The sequence below is a fragment of the Schistocerca piceifrons genome, chromosome 2 (genome assembly GCF_021461385.2).
Source record: "Schistocerca piceifrons isolate TAMUIC-IGC-003096 chromosome 2, iqSchPice1.1, whole genome shotgun sequence".
Classification (NCBI taxonomy): Eukaryota; Metazoa; Arthropoda; class Insecta; order Orthoptera; family Acrididae; genus Schistocerca; species Schistocerca piceifrons.
The window spans coordinates 779,395,237-779,413,066 of NC_060139.1; the positions used below are offsets into that span (position 1 = coordinate 779,395,237).

General features: G+C 41.7%; 1 protein-coding gene across 9 annotated transcripts in view; it reads left to right on the forward strand.

Annotated features, from left to right (window-relative positions):
• LOC124777617 (sodium bicarbonate cotransporter 3) overlaps positions 1-17,830 on the forward strand; it is a 960,712-nt gene that overhangs the window by 505,929 nt on the left and 436,953 nt on the right. The window contains exon 1 of one of the 9 annotated variants that reach the window (XM_047253081.1): positions 2,317-2,986. The exons of the other annotated variants lie outside the window; for them this stretch is intronic. Coding sequence (XP_047109037.1) covers positions 2,899-2,986 — 88 coding nt within the window. The 5' untranslated portion in view covers positions 2,317-2,898. Of the gene's footprint in view, positions 1-2,316; positions 2,987-17,830 lie in introns of those variants that run through there. 9 annotated transcript variants of the gene reach the window in all.

Here is a 17,830-nt window from a genome sequence, read left to right on the forward strand (position 1 = left end):
TGGTTATATGCCTCCTAGACTGGGGCTTGCTCCTCGCCAGGTGCAGCAGACTCCCATGGATATAGCTCCCTTTCTTTTACGTATTTGTTGATATACTGTGTTTCTTTTTATGATAGTAGTTTACATTCCTCTAAGTACAATTATGCTACTCTCTTCACAGAGTAAGCGGTCTGAAGCTGACCAGGACAGTGGTCGAAACCGGTCACTAGTAAATAAACAAACACCTTCGTGCGTTTGGGACTGTTTTATTACAAAAATTAAGATTCTGTAGAACAATTTTGCTGTTGAACATTATGTCGTATCGGTTACTTTAATTTTCACCCCTGTTTTGACAGGTGCTTGCTCAGTAAAGTAGTTGAGTGATAGAACTCTCAGAGAGGGAGTTGCATGTGAGGGCTCATGGAGAGCGAATATAATGTGGAGAGTGGTCACCAGTCATGAATATGATGTTTAACGTTTGTAGATAAGGCTGAGTTTGAAGAACCTTTTTAAATACCAGCTACTAGTGTACCACATTTAATATTGGGTGACATGGATCTGGGAAATAATTATGATGTAATTTAAACAATGAAGATCGTTCTGAATGGCTACAAAATATAAGAAATTTCGTTAATATTTCTCCCAAGTTGGTAAGTTAATTTTTTTGTATGAAACATGTTATAAATCCGCTATAGTTTAGGATGAGGCACTAATTTTTTTGTTATTGAACCATTAGTTCCAAGAAAAACTTTTCTGGTAAACAGAAATTTGTTAACATCGCTTTTTAGACAAGAAGAGAATAGACGCTCTTGAAATGCTGTGCTAGAGAGGATGCTGAAGAGTAGATGGGTATATCATGTAATTAATGAGTAGGTACTAAACAGAATTGGGGAGAAAAGAAATTTGAGGCTCAACCTGACTAGAATAAATGGTTCAAATGGATCTGAGCACTTGGGACTTAACATCTTAGGTCGTCAGCCCCCTAGAACTTCGAACTACTTAAACCTAACCAACCTAAGGACATCACACACGTCCATGCCCGAGGCAGGATTCGAACCTGCGACCGTAGCAGTCCCGCGGTTCCGGATTGCAACGCCGAGAACCGCACGGCCACCGCGGCCGGCCAACCTGACTAGAAGAAGGGATCGGTTGATAGGACATGTGGTGTCACCGCCAGACACCACACTTGCTAGGTGGTAGCCTTTAAATCGGCCGCGGTCCGCTAGTATACGTCGGACCCGCGTGTCGCCACTGTCAGTGATTGCAGACCGAGCGCCGCCACACGGCAGGTCTAGAGAGACGTCCTAGCACTCGCCCCAGTTGTACAGCAGAGTTTGCTAGAGATGGATCACTGACAATTACGCTCTCATTTGCCGAGACGATAGTTAGCATAGCCTTCAGCTACGTCATTTGCTACGACCTAGCAAGGCGCCATTACCAGTTTATATTGAGATTGTTATTAATGTATCAACAAGGGCGATGTTCTCCAATTATGGATTAAAGTTAAGTATTCAAAGAGCTTCGTACTTTATTTATTAGACTCAACTCCTTTAATTGTTCCAGACCTCACGCCAGTCTGCGTGAGCTTAAACGCGTGCATTTCGGCCTCCTCTAGCAACACGGTGTTGGCTTCTGCCAACACATCAGGACACATTCTGAGACATTAAGGAATCATCAGCTTTGTATTGGAGGGAAGTGTGGGGGATAAAAATCGTAGAGGGCGACCAAGAGAAGAGGACAGTAAGCAACTTCAGAAGGATGTAAGTTGCAGTAGTTATTCGGAGACGACGACGACAACGGCAGCAGCAGTAGTTGCGAAATCGTGAACATATATCTTCATCAGTAGTACTCCCCAAGTCTTTCCCCGAAGTATTTCCGTGTGGTCAGGCCACGCAATGAAAAGCTGGGTGACAAGAAGTTCTGATTTGGTTAAATAGTACACCAGGCGTTGCACGAGTGCATGCGCATCTTCCAAGTGAGTGCGTTCCTTTGTAAGCCCTTCCATCGAGTATGGCTGGAACACATACACATACACACACAAGCGAGTGCGTATTGCGTCCTTTCGTTCGTATATACTGTCTATGAATCCTTAACACGGTTGTGCAGCAGAGACGACCTACTGCGTCGCAGCGGTGTTTCCAAACAACGATTGCATTTTCCACGCTAGTGGGCACGAATTCCGCCGCCAACTAGTTGCTAGCGGACGCGTGCAGATCGCACAGGTATAAATAAAACGCCGCGGGACTGCCGCCAGGCGCGAATGCCGCGGGCTGCTGCGTCCCAGCGGCCAGCCCATGGGGACCACCGGTCGGCGCCGCGCCAGTATCTCGCCAGCTGTCGCTTCGAGAGGGTCTCCCGCTGTCGCACGCGTTATCGACAGCGTTCGACACTGCTGCTGACAGTGAACAGCGCCCCACTCTGTCGACGGGAGCCTCTCCTGCTGGGAGGGTCGATAACCTCAGGTGTCGATCAGTACCAGTGGGCACCTCTTTATCTGCTTCGTTTGGTCGCTGCCTGATTCCACGACATAGGCTGTGTCGTAGAAAAGCACCTAACAAAATTTGTTGCACTGCGTTACCCACATTCTAACATCTGTCCCAAGAATCTTAAAAGAATTTGGAGAACCATCTAACGAGGAGCAGGCTCCACTGCTCCGATAATCCTGTTGCGTTTAATTGCACAATCCACGCTGGTACTGCGACTTAGAATACGGGAAAATCAGCCGTCGCAGTGCGAGTTGCTTGTGCAATGTAATGCAATCCACCTGTCACGCTAGTGCCACTGGCAGACAAGCGCCCGTATCTCTGGCCTGTGAGGCAGACCCCACGGAGCAGGTTTCTGAGGACTGCCTGGGAGTGGTGTCCTAGTGAAGAGCGGTGATTCGTGACTTGGACGCGTGTCGCCTGCCATCCGACAACCATGAGTCAAGAGGACCCCGACGAGCCACAGACGATTACGGACGAGTTGGCCGTCCGCCAGGACAAGGACCTCGAGGAAGAGGCGGCAAGTACGTAGCCTGTGGCGCACTGTTCGTTTGTTCTTGGCAGCGCGTGATGACCACACAGCTTTCACGTTCATTATGGTTCCTGACAACACCTTAATTACACATTCCGTCATCTTCATGAGCACAATATAGTGATAGCATTTTACTATTCGAAATATCCGAATAAAATATAGTCCTACATTCCTTGGTAACAAATGTTCTGCTGCCAATGTCAAGCAGGTTTTCTCTCTTCTGAGAGACAAGCGAAGTGGTTCAGTGACTCTGGATGTCGGGTTGAAATCTCTGTTGTGGCATCTGCTTAAGTACGTTGCCTATATTTCTTCAGAAAAGTGTCGCAATAGCTGATATCTTACCATCCGCGCTCAGCCTCTAATACATGAGTGTCTTTTTTTCCCTCCATAGTTTCCTTCTTTTACACATGCTTCGAGAACAAAACTCTATCTTCCATTTTCAAACATTCTGCATTAAACCTATGCGTGCGTAACTTGGATGGTACTAATTCATTTCTCACATACTTGTGAGTTATCGAACAAGGAAATGAGTTTCGTAAAACGTCACTATTCTTTGACAGAACTGTCTATCAAAAAAGTAGGGAATCCCCACACCTAATCTTCCACTAATCTGCAGTAACGCACACTGAAGACCAAAATGGTTTTTTTATGTATCCATTGAGTATACAGAAGTAATTCCTGAGCTTTCGGTTGTGCCAATTTAGACAGCGGAGCAGAATCTGAAAAATTTTCGTAAGCTACTCTCCGAGCTCTGTTTCCAGAAAGGGCCACTTTTTTAAAAAAAAATCTCGAACGTTGGTCCTCCAGTACGTAATACGTTTAGACAACACAGTTAGATGAAGTGTTGTATACAGAATCGCTAAATCCCGAAGAGGAAGGTGTTTCCTCTGTTATTTTCAAGATTGATTTTAAAACCACATACATATTGCTGCTATTTCTGAACTGTTTATTAAATCGTACGAAATGTGCATACATTAGACTTCCCCCTTGCACGAAATAGACTGCTTAAACGACGACTATACTTGAAACTTCAACTGAATCGAACCGATGCTTGTGTAATTAATACCTGAAGCCTTATTTCTTACCGTCACAACGTAAGACAACCTAAGTGATATACGTAAAAGCAGATCATTTGTTTTACGATCTTGTTAGAAACAGTTTATGCAAGATAAAAAATACAAAAAATTGAAATTCAGCAATAACTTTTATCGAGTCGAGTATTAGGCCTGCTCACTTTGTCCGCGTCTTTCAGACTTTGCAAGTTTGACTAATGGAACTACCGATGACTATTAGTGAACATAAACATAAAAAATATTCTTTCTTGGTTACGTGTTGCACGGTACAAAACAGCTGTAATACACTACCTGGTAATCTTTCTGGTATTTTCATTAATCGCTTCAGGAAAATGTGAGAACGTTTCTTTCGAGAGAGCCAGGTCATTTCCAGCCACCACATTTGCCTCACTGAAATGGAGATCCATCTCGATTAACGTACATTCCTTCCGTAACACGACATGACGGCTAAAAGAAGCCGCAAAACTAGTTTCTTCAGCTGGAGAAAGTACTGTGCGGTGCCCTCCTTGATCCGCTACTATTACTAGTCTGTGAAAACAAATGTCGTGTTTAACGAAGTTCCACTCTTTTTTGAAGATACTACCGGCAAGCGCTTATTGTGCGGAGGATGTTAAAAATGAGCAGGGGTAGAAAATTCTGGGAAAATTATCACTTGGTCGGAACTTCTTTTGTATACCCCCGTTTTGGGCGAAGCCGTTGCAACGCATCCTTATAGGAACGTATTGCACCGTTTTCGCGTGCCTACTCCCGCTGGAACTATAACAATCAAATATTTCGGAAAGATACCCATTATGGGTCTGCGTAGAGAGCACGATTAGCTCTTAGAGTTCGTAGTATAAATGAAAGTAATGGGATAAAACGGTAGTCGGACGAAACATAGCAACAGTGTGTTGTGCAGACTTGCGAAACCAAAGTAGCCTTAAACATCCTGGAGATTATATAAACACTGAATATAGTAAATAGGATTTTATAACATTTCTAATAAATCATTATAGAACCTCTGACATGTTTTACAGACGGAAGTATTTGTCTGGATTTTTCGCTTCCTTAAGGTGTTCTCCTTACGTCAAAACTTCGTATAGTGGGATGTAACATTTTACTTTCTAGCTGTTCGCTTATAAATCCAGGATTACGAGTCTGTGTTACGCATAACCAGTTCGAAGCATAGAACAGACAAATCAAGTGCGCTCGTAGGATAAAGTTAAAATACTCCTCTTTCATTTTTCTTCAGCCGACAATAATAGGGTTGAGCAACTCTTGGCTGCAGAACATTATTTTCCAGATTTTGGTTGTTTGAAACATTTTTACGACGTACTAATATTGAGGCGAAAGCAGTGATATAACATTTGCTTCCATTTTAATCAATATACGTGATTTTTCCGAGTACAAAATTATTTACAACCTAGATGGACACACTCTGAGGTGTGGAGAAACAACTGACAGCTAAACCTTTCGACGTCCAATGCTTGTCTGTTCAAGCATTTGTTGACAGTTAAAACGAATACATTTATTGTTGAACTTGCTACTTTAACTAATTTACAGTGACAAAAACCAATTTTACTTCAATTAGATCCACTATGAATTAATGTAACCACAGGTTGACCATTCAAAACTACAAAGCAAATCACAGTTAAGTCTGAAATTTTAACAGTTTTAACAATATGTAGACATCCAGTCAAAGTAATTCATCAAATAATTAATGCATTTCCACTATTACCAACACTTACAGCATATTGCAACACTGTATATTTTTTGTATCATGTGTGTTTTCGTCAGCAATTACACGTGAACGGTAAATACGGTAATTTTTGTGTGACTAACTGAAGTTCTACGTATCTGACGAAAGAATTTACTTATATTGTAGTCGGTGGTGAAAAATTTCCCAGTAATCAGCGTAAATGAAGACAAAATTATGACTGAATATTTGTGAATGGAAATAGAATGTAAATCGGATGGCTTACTGAATACGGCATCAGTCACTTCAAGTTTGTACCACTCGTCTGCCGCATTACAAGGGGCACAGTGTTAAAGCTGAAATCGTCGCTCCACATTTCATGCTTCGAATAGTCAATAACACATGCTTGTCCTCTTCCCGCCATTAAAGCACCGTATTTGGAGTCACTTGGTTTACAATAGATTTGGCAACAACAGCTCTGTCATGAGAGTTTTGTTTGTTGAGTTCGTGCCACACTGTTTTCGTCGGCGTTGCTCTGTAAATGAATGTTAGTACTTCTGTAAATAGCGATCTCATTGTCGCTAATAACCTTCGCAAATCCTTACTTGTCTATATTGGAATTTTATTAGTTTTATATCCCCGACTACTTTCGGTTGGCTGATTTCTCCCATGAACTTAGTGTGCTGTCACAAATACTAGATCCTTGAGAAAAAATGAAATGATCATATGGCATTGATGGCCGGGAGGACCTATCCGGGGAAGTTCGGTCGCCGGGTTACAAGTCTTATTCCCCGCAAGTTTTATTCCACGTGACGCCACATTGGGCGGTTTGCGTGTCGGTGATGATGAAATGATGATGAGGACAACACAGCATCCAGTCCAAGCGGAGAAAACCCTCAAGCCGGAGGGGAATCGAACCCGAGCCGGATGCATGGTACGCAAACAGGTTACCACTCAGCTACATCCCTGAGAGACTCGTCACAACACGGACGTACCAACCAATCGATACTGACAACTAGCACTCGTTATTACCCGACTAAGTAAATTGAAGGCCTGTCAAGATTGACGGAACCGAAGTGTTTGTCTGAGAAACAGATTAACATCGTACATTCCGATATTCTTGCAAGCGGAGCTCTGTCACACGCTACACCTTCGTAAGCCAATGACCTGCATAACAGTTAAACACTGACCGGCGCATTTGTTTGACAATGCTCTTCGCACACTATCACAGTCATTCCCAATATAAACTGTATGAATACATGTTTCGTCTGAATAAAACACTAGTCGCTACAATTTTGATACTTCAGTTCTCTTGTAAAACTGCACTGTGGTATGCCCTTTTTTGGTCAATTGTTTCAGTTGATCGCAAATAAGACTCCCTGGAAATTAAACAACAGTTTTTGGTCCTAACTGTAATAGCCTAACAAAGAATGGTAAATGGACACATGGGGTATCAAATTGACCAGCCTCGGGTCTAGTTGTGCGGAAAAAGATTTAATTGCTTTAAAGCAATTAGGACAATTAAGAATGCTTAGTGATTTGACGGAAAAGAGAAACATTTATCGAACAGCTGTTGCTGGCTATGCAAACGAAGTGTCAGACAATGACAAATCACAGCATAAACTGAAACTTCTCTGCACTCTCGTGATCTACACACTCAAATATTATAACTATCTTACAGACGTGCAGGAGACCATGGAAATTTTTTAAGGTGGTTTACAATACAAGGAGAAAATAAGAAAGAATAAACATCAATGTGCTACACATAAGTCAGAAAAGAAACACTTAAGATAAGTAGAGGTGGAACTGTGCTTATATTCAGTCACTGAACATACATGTCAGAGGAGCTCGATTGAATTCCGAATGTGAGGGCGGCTCCTTCGAAATGAACACGACCGGTTGCCGTACGTATCCCGATCCCGTCAGAGTTTCCTGTCATTGATAGCCTAGTCGTCGAAGAAGCATTAAGCCTTACTCTTTCCTAGAGTAAAACACTCCATCTGGAAATAAAGTATTTACACTCCGGCGAATTCCTCTACATCGCATATGTGATCTACAGGGTGGTCAGAAACATTCCGAAGAGCTTATAAGAGAGCTGCAGGGAGGTTGTGCTGGGAAATAATTGTTGAGAAAAAAATTCGATAACTTTACAACCTTTTCAGACTGTTTCTGGCCACCTTGTATACATATTACTAAATTAGTCCCCAGCTGCATTTTTCTCTCTGTATGTGTAAACTGACCTCAGGAACTACTTTGAAAATTTCGATATTTTTTCACTAATACATAAACTGATCCACGAGAAAGATTTGTATATAAAAACTATTACCGCTACCCAAACAAGTGATCCGGCTGCAGGTACTTAGACCTGTGAGATGCAGGGGCGTATTGCTAGTAGAAATTAATTATTTACGTTTTTAAGTTGGATTTCCACCACTAACAACTAAAACATTTTAGAATTTCGTTACCAGAATGTAGACGGTGGCTCCAGATTGGTGTTGGGAGCGGCGCAACAGAGAATGTTGACCGACTGAATTTTAGTAGTTAGATGTAATTTGCAATTCGCGATTTAGTAGTAGCTCTAGGCTGTATGATTGATTTTAAAAAATACAGACTTCTGTTCTGAATTGCTACAAGTTCCGCACATGTAATGAATGAAAATGTACATTGTAAATTAGTAATAAAATGACGCACATTGCGGATCGGTGCCACATTGAAGTATTGCGTCTTCCTTGCTAGAAATGCTATAAAGTAAAACTCATGACACAATGAATAAGGAAATTAAGCATGTGGACTAGATGATTCATAATCAAACATCACTTAGGTAGCTCAAGATATGATAGTATGTTAGGAAATCACTACAAATACAGACCCAGATGTCTAAGGCGTTGCAGTCATGGACTGTGCGGCTGGTCCCGGCGGAGGTTCGAGACCTCCCTTGGTCATGGGTGTGTGTGTTTGTCCTTAGGAAGATTTAGGTTAAGTAGTGTGTAAGCTTAGGGACTGATGACCTTATTAGCAGTTAAGTCCCATAAGATTTCAAACACATTTGAACATTTTTGAACAGACCCAGATGGTTACATTATGGAGGTAGGCAATAGAAAGGAAAGTACGAATAGTCTTGCTTCTCCTAGCTGCTCCCAAAAAATTTGAAGGCTGCACCTTCTTTTATTATACAGATAATATAAATATGAGCATAGACTCTATGGTCGCAATCTTTATACAAATGTTTCACAAAAAATATCTTCTTTGAAAAGGAGTATTTCACGTTGACACTAAATTACCCTCTTATTTTCTTCAAATCATTCATATTCTCTTGTGATTCAAGTATGGTTTGTGTTGATAAAAGCCCGAAGTTCGCTTCGTAGTGCCTTGTAGATGTACGGCACTTACACTTACACTAAACCGCAGTCGAGGGTTCTGAATCGTCCAAATGCCTTGACGACTTGTAGCATTCGTGATTTAAAAATCTACGCTAAAACTAGACAATAGCGATTTCGTAACTAAGACACGGCTCGTCTTACTGTGCTAGAGGACGGTCGGCGTTCCTGGTGCCAATTAACATCGGCAAGAGGCCAAAGAGGCGTCTCATGTGGTATGTAGTCTACATCTGTAAGAACAAGCGACAGTGATTGTAACGGTGGGAACAACCGAATGAAACCACTCGATTCATTCGGTTTGATTATTTCAGCTGCATTTTTACGTCTCGGCTGAGTTACTCATTCATTCTTTTGAGTGAAACCAGTCTAGACCTTTCATTGGTTGATCTGAAGCAGTGGTATGCAGCCGGTGTTCACATACTTCCGGAGCGTAGCCCTGTACGAATGGGCACGTGAAGGTATCAAAGGGGCTGCATCAAAGTTAAAGTAAGCGTTATACATATTCATTCAAATATATACTGAATATACTAATTCTTCTCTTCATCATTTAAAATTGGTTAATACTCGTACATTGCTGTGGATTAAATTGTTGCAGATGTAATTAACATGAACTAATTAAACTGATGTAATTTTCGAGGTACGAAGTTGAGCATAAAAGTTCCCTTAAAGATACGCGTGGAAGAAAGAAACACTGCGAAATTTTAGCAACTGTTCGCATTCCGTTTCACTGAAATTGTATGATGATGTCCATTCAATTACAATCATTTGAGTCTAGCTCTTAAACACTTGCCCAGCCATGTATTAGTGCAGAAGATAAATATATCATGCAAAAAATTAACTTACCGACTACATACGTGCAAATCATACTTATACACACAAACCTGTTTGCTTTTTAGCCTTTGAAAGCATAGGAGGAACAGTGTTTCACGAGCATGAGGAATTACTAATCACATTCACACATCGATACTTCAGTTTCCGAATTAGATCTATCTTTAGCCATTACTGTAAACAATCTGTAACTATATTCGCAGACCTCTGAATCCCTGGGCCTCAGCGCATTCAGTTCTTAGTTCAGTTTTTCGTCCATGTTTATGAACAGGCATTTACTTAATAATGAATTTTGTGTCTGGATCAAAATACCGAAAAGTTCAGTGGCACGGGAATGGAAGGTACCATATGGCTGGATAAAAAGTGATCCTCAAGACAAATTCAATGCGATGTACAGAACCTGCAAGAAGGTGTCATATTATGAAACCGACTGAACGAACCCGCATTCAAGCACAGCCACAGTACGCTTGTCTCATAAAATTGTCATCAATGGCAGGTGATATTAGTCAAATAGCAATAATGTAACACTGATTTAAAGTTTCGCATTAGTTTGTCAGCGTAGACCATCCTTCAAGAAGCTGTGGCACCATTGTATTTGTGCTCCTACCGTATCGTATAAGGGTGTTCGGTAATAGCAATAACTTCATCTTCGTATATCAACCATCCCAGGTAAGCAATCATTGACACATAGTATGCAGTAAAAACATCACAGTGGCATCACAGTGGAGAGGTTCCAGGGATGCGGAACGATTGAAGTTACACATTAATAGGCAGCCGCAAGCACTACTGGCGATTTCTGTTGACTATAGTAACAACAAATTATGAGTATTGGTAGTCTATTCCAACCAATAATATGGTAATTTTCCTCTAGGTTAATTCTACTGTTATTATCTAATTCTTCAGACAAAGCATTTCTGTAACTTTACGCAAACCACCACCCGCCGTCTGCATACTGGAAAAATCAGACTCTAACACAAATATTCGAATTAAACGGAATTTACATTCTTCAGTCCAAGTAGTGTGATAAATTGTAGAATGAGGGTCTAATGCGGTAATCTTTTACTCAGTTTCTACATATTCGTGGGTGTTCAGTTTCGTTCCTGATAACCACTGGCAGACCTGTTACGTACTTTTGTGCCAGTACCTCAATTCTAGATGATGACTTAGATGCATAATCTTTATGGAACTTATTGGTCACTTCTACTATTGTGGTGCTGAGTTTGTCCTAAGCCGCGCGGGATTAGCCGAGCGGACTAAGGCGCTGCAGTCATGGACTGTGAGGCTGGTTCCGGCGGAGGTTCGAGTCCTCCCTAGGGCTTGGGTGTGTGTGCTTGTCTTTAGAATAATTTAGGTTAAGTAGTGTGTAAGCTTAGGGACTAATGACCTTAGTAGTTAAGTCCCGTAAGATTCCACACACATTTGAACATTTGAGTTTATCCTAAATTCACTCTTGTTATTAACCACGTATATCATTACCGAGTATGTGTATTGGCATGTAACTCTAATAATCCCTATGTCCCTGAAGGAGGTCATACAAGATGTTCGGTTATCAACTTTACACGATATTATTATTATTATTATTATTATTATTATTATTATTATTATTATTATTGCACGTTTCTGTAGTATACGCAGTTTGTTCGCCTTAGCTGCAATGCCCCAGAAGATTATCCCATAGAATAGGAATGAAAGAAAGTATATTAGCAATATTCCCTGCAGCATCGAAGGATTAGTGCATCATCATCGAAAACAGATATCATGACTTCATACATACACCAAAAGGACATCTCATACGCAGTATAGAAGGTACTGAATTAAAATGTAACGTACCGAAAAGGCAGAGCGCCAGCCTCTCAACCCTGTCGGTAGCCCCACAGGGCAGATGAGCCGGCAGTGTGTCACGAGTTATCGGGCAGTGGCCCCATCCGGAAGGACGTCACACTAACGTCTTTCGACCGAAGTAGCCGGAAGAGAGCTGGATGTGACAAACTCATTTTCGTTGATACGCCTCTTCGAGACAACTCTGTATAAGTATTTGCAACCTTCAATTTGTCGAGAAGAAGGTGGCTGTTTTTGAGTGTCATTGTCGAAAATACGTGTTTCATGTCACAGGCAAGTCAGACATATTTTCAATATGCACTTGAGAATGGCTACAAGGCCGAAATAATGATTGTGAACAGTAAATAAACAATTAACTATCAAATGGCGGAAATTTCTTTGAAAAAATACTATATAACTGTGGTCCCTCAAGAGAGAGAGATCAACATGAGAGCATTGTTTTAGTCAGGTGGTAAACCTGGATGCTGTCAGTCATTTGGTGCCGTCTCACATTTTAATTTGCGGCATCCTATCTGCTTAACATCATATTTTTCCAGACAATCTGAAGAGGCCTCGTATAAGGCGAAACGCGTCATTCGGGGATAAATAAAATAAAAAGTCAAACCAAGACGTTCCTTCTCCCAAAGCTTCACTGACTGTATTACACAGAACTTGACTTCCAGTTGCGAAAGGAAACTCAGAGAACAGCTGTTTTGGTTTAAAGGGTGCCAGGATAAACGAGTCATTATGTGCGAACGAGAGAACCTTCTTGCCAATACAGCACGCTACTCAAAAGTTTAAAACAAAATGAAACGTCGGAATTAAAGCGGCCAATTATTTATTTAGACGAATGATGTACTCATACAGATTGCACTAAATGAAAGTTGGCTCAGCTATAGTGTGCGGGGAGTATTATTAAACAGTAGTGACAGTCAACACGTTTCATTGTGTTGCATGCATGCATGCAGACAATTATCCGACTTCCCTTTGGTGTCACTTCTGCTGTATGATTAACGGCATAAGACCGGAATGCCAAGAAAGACGCCGTAAAAGTGACGAGCCAGAGGGGGCCGGCCGACGGCCATATCCTCCATCAGACAATGGCGTCACTTGGGTGCAGTGTGGTCAGCACACCGATCCCTCGGCCCTTGTCAGTTTTCGTGACCTGGAGCCGCTACGACTCGCTCCAGTAGCTCCTCAGTTGATGACATCACGAAGCTGGCTGCACCCTGCTCCAGTCCCACCAACGAAAAATCCCTGGCAGTACCGGGAATCGTACCCGGATATTCCGCATCGCAGCCGTTTCCAGCCATCACTCGGCTATGGAAGCGGACAAGGAAATTGACAAATTCTGTAAAAACATGAATAGGCTTAAAGAGCACCAATCTTCTCCGTTTATTCCGTTGCTGAAAGTTTACAAGAAAATGGTTCCCCTCCTACTGTTAACATGCCATCTAGACCCAAATCCTATAGAACTAATCTATAATCTTGCAAAGAACGAAATCTGTAGATAATACGTCAATCACCTCTTTCTCGAAGCTGCAAAAATGAAACATCGCAACCGAAACGGCCAGTAGTTTACTTACATGTTATTCATGCGAACAAAAAAAAAAAAAAAAAAAATGCTCTGTGTTGTTATTCAGCCTGGTGCAAATCCTTCGTTCTGACGCCACTTCTGTGACTTGCGCTCCATTTCGCTGTTTTTGTTTTCAGGACATTTGGTCTCGTTTTGTTCTAGATCTTCTTGCAGCGAAAATTTTGAGGTAGTCAGGGGGATTCACACCAAAGACTTCTGCTCCATTAACAGAAAACATTAACTGCTAGACCATATACCTGCTACTGTACGAGCTGTGATAATACAAAAACAGAAAATCCGTTTATCATATAGTAAAAAATATCTGCTGACTACTAGAGAAGAGATACTGTGGCAGACGAGGAAACTGAAACTAAAATAGTAAGCCGGCATGGATTCGAGCAAAGAGTCGTCTCTTTTGTCCGCGACTGAAATAGCAGACAGTGCAGCAGAGAAAAAAAGCGACATCACAGCGGCATATTGCGAGCGAAGCATCGTTTGATGCAAAGTTGAGATACACTGTACTTTCTTGTTCTTTTTTTAAATGGGCCCTTCGTTCAGTGGCGCGTACTGCCTCGTAGCGGCGCTCCACTTCTAAGAAAACTGGAGCGTACGCTGCTACTGCTTCCTCTCCCCTTCCCTCCTTCCATATCCATATCGGGAGTAAACATGACGGTTCTGCCTGGTTCCCTGACCGGGTTTTCAGTTTAGTTTGCCTGATAATACTTTAATTATGCACACGCTGTTCTCCTCTTCGAAACATCCATTACTTGTCGTCTTTGTATATGCTTTCGAGTGTATGTGATCTTACTGTTTTTTTACACGAAGTAAAATTCACTGCAGCTGAAATGATTACTTACGTTTACCGCCAGGGAAAATGAATGGAAAAGCAAGAGTTGGGATTCAGTCAGCATCGTCCAGCGTGCTAAGGCGAGACCCTTAGTTCTGTTAAAGCAGTAAACTTATACTGTAACAGATGTGAGTCCAAAATTCAGTAATTTGTGATAAGCTGTAATCTTGGGGACGTGGTAGGCTTTAACAAAAGCTTCTTTTTTAATACTCTCCCTGTTACCTATGTTTGGAATCGATTCTACGTCATGACTCTTGACATTAATTTTCCTGAAATCTAATGGCTACTGAGCAAACCTTTTTAGAATAAATATTTCAAAGTGGTCCAGAAGCACAGTGGGAAATCATTTGACGATCATGTTTAGCCCCTCCTTGCTGCATACAGTTCTTTTGCGTATAGGAACCGATCACTCAGTCCACCAAATGCTTACGCCATTACACAAAACAGAGTATGTACTCCAGAATGAGATTTTCACTCTGCAGCGGAGTGTGCGCTGATATGAAACTTGCTGGCAGATTAAAACTGTGTGCCGGACCGAGAGTCGAACTCCGGACCTTTGCCTTTCGCGGGCAAGTGCTCTACCGACTGAGCTACCCAAGCACGACTCACGCCCCCACAGCTCTACTTCTGCCAGTACCTCGCCTCCTACCTTCCAAACTTTACAGGAGTACTAGTTCTGCGAGGTTCGCAGAAGAGCTTCTGTAAAGTTTGGAAGGTAGGAGGCGAGGTACTGGCACAAGTAAAACTGTGGGGACGGGGCGTGAGTCGTGCTTGGGTAGCTCAGTCGGTAGAGCACTTGCCCGCGAAAGGCAAAGGTCCCGAGTTCGACTCTCGGTCCGACACACAGTTTTAATCTGCAAGGAAGTTTCAGAGTATGTACTGTTGTTTCTAATGAAATCACTTGTATTTTATCTTTCGTGAAACAATCACACTACTGTCTCATGAATCAGTACAGAGAACGTTACGCATCAGTTGTCAAAAGTGTGATACATGTTTCGGTAGTAGGTTAGCCCATTATCAAATACTTCAAGCTTCTGTGCCATTAGACACCGTCAAAAGTAATTAAAAATCAGCAACGAACGACCACTGACAAACATAAACATTGTTTACAACTTACCCTTGTGAGGGTATGATGTGCCAACATGATAAGTTCAAAGAAGAGTTTTATGTTTGGCAATGCATCTGTGCTGCTGGCTCTTCAATTTTGACGGCGCCTAATGCCACAGAGGCTTTAAACAGTTGATAAAGAGATAACGTTGTCTCGAAACATGTTCTGGTAAATAAATCACACATTTAGCAGCTGGTGAGTAACATTCTCACTGCTGACCCTTTCATTTTATTCAGATATTAAACATCGTTTTAAATTGCTGCACAATAAGGTGACTGGTCTAATTTGCTATTAAGCTTTAAGACGTGGTCTTTCCTTGTATGAACCACTCAGCGAATGGTTCGTTTGGAGGAAAGAAATAAGTACCTCTTTTGTTCAGAAATTAGATACTGTAATTGCCAGAGGAATTGGAAATTTACTTTCTTGGTAAAATAATGTCTATAGTTATGCGATAGCCGCTTTATTAATACTTAAATTTGCAGAATATTTTGTTCTATCTTTTTTCCCCAACCCGACAGTACAAAAAACATGAATCAAATATTTGTAACATGAAGAAAGAGCCTTCTAAACAATCTGTCTGCCGTGTAAATGTCAATATAATACCAACAAGCTGTAACTTTAAATGAAAATAAAATTTAGTCTTCAAGCGGTTCATGGATTCAATTTAATTTTAGGAGCAAACATCTCTTTCGTTAAATAGAAACAAAACATAAACCTTGCCCTTAATAGTTCATAACACGTTATCTATTTTTTTTCCATATTGAACGATATAAGAATTGCTCTTTATCTCTACGACAGTAACAGCTACAGTGCCCGTAAGGAACAAAACAAACTGCCTGCCTAGTTGCTCAGGCGCAGCTGATCTCGTGGTTTCCCTAAATCATCCAGGGCAAATGGCTGGAACGTTCCTTAGAAAAAGGCACGGTCTAATACCTCCCTCATCCTTCTTCCAATCAGAAATTGTGAAATGCGTCTCTAGTAACACGATCGTTGACCGAATGTTAAATCCAGTTCTCCCTTCCTCTTCACTTGTTACCTCTTGCTTAGTTCCAGAAATATCGCTAGACACTAGTTAAGACATTCTTCGCCATACCCTTTCCCCCAGACTGCAAAGATATGGAGGATAATGAAGTGATAGTAGCTGATTGGAGATTTCCGTCATTCCATAAAGCGTACCTACGGGATCCGCTTATCAATGAAAGGCCCAGTTGCTACATTTTGCCTTAAAGATCCTCCGCCCTGTCCGTGTCCCATCTGCTGTTCCAGAGAAGAGAAAAGTCAGCGCATCTTTGAATGCGGCCATAGCTCAACAAGTGTCCTCCCTTGGGAGGTGTTGCGCGGCAGTCCCTTATCGCGAAGAGCTGCGCTGCTGACCTATGACCTTTGAGTGCTCCTAGAACGCCTCATCGCGACGCTTGCCGCAGCCCGAGGTGGTTGTCGGGGGACCGCTCACTCGGGCAAGATGAAACCTTAAGCCACTACCGTCACTCAAGGCCGAAAGCTCACTCCCGGTTACACCACCTAGTCTACGTATCGCAACAGATTTTCTGCTTTATTCCTCGCCTTTTATGTTATTGCTTTACCTATTAGCCTATCACTAAAACAAAAGTAGTTGGTTTTGACGTTTACGAAGGAAAATAATCGATGTACATCATCGAGAGAACTGTCTTTTCGCATAGGTTTTTGTTCCATTATGTATGAGTTCTGTTAGAAAACGAACCAATAAATCCCCAATTCTTCAAATAATCGTACTCCCCGAGTATACAACAGCTTCAAACTTCTCATTACTTTTAAATGAGTTAATGCGTTATTTGATGTTAAGCATGTAAGCAAGAAGTAGCTTAAAAAAGTAAAAAAGATTTGAAATGATTTTTAAAGATTTTGGAAGTCGCTAAGTGCACTCATTATCAAACACTGGATGAGCGTAGTTTGCGCAGTTTGTGCTCTGTTTTGAACAAAAGCTAGTTTTTGCACGTATCTCAGTGTTTGTGACATCGCATCTCTTGATTGCATATCGTAAAGTAATTTTGCAGGTACTTTTTGTGCTATACATTGATACTGTGTGCAAGATACGCTGCGAATAGAGCTACTAATAAGTAAGTAATAAATTAAAACGTCATGGCTGATGCTGAAGTTCTACCGTACGAAGAGCAAAAATGTGAAAAAGTAATAAACATTTTTTCCTTTCATTATTTTGTGCGGAGTCTCGGCGAGAAAATGTTTCGTAAAGATATGAAATTATGTGTAAAGTTTGTTTGAAGTATTTAAGTTCTCTGATTATCAAATACTGGACGAATAAAAAAATGGTTCAAATGGCTCTGAGCACTATGGGACTTAACTTCTGAGCTCATCAGTCCCATAGAACTTAGAACTACTTAAACCTAACTAACCTAAGCAAATCAGATACATCCATGCCCAAGGCAGGATTCGAAGCTGCGACCGTGGCGGTCGCGCGGTTTCAGACTGTAGCGCCTAGAACCGCTCGGCCACCCCGGCCGGCCTGGATGAATAATGTCTGCGGCTTCGTTAGCCAT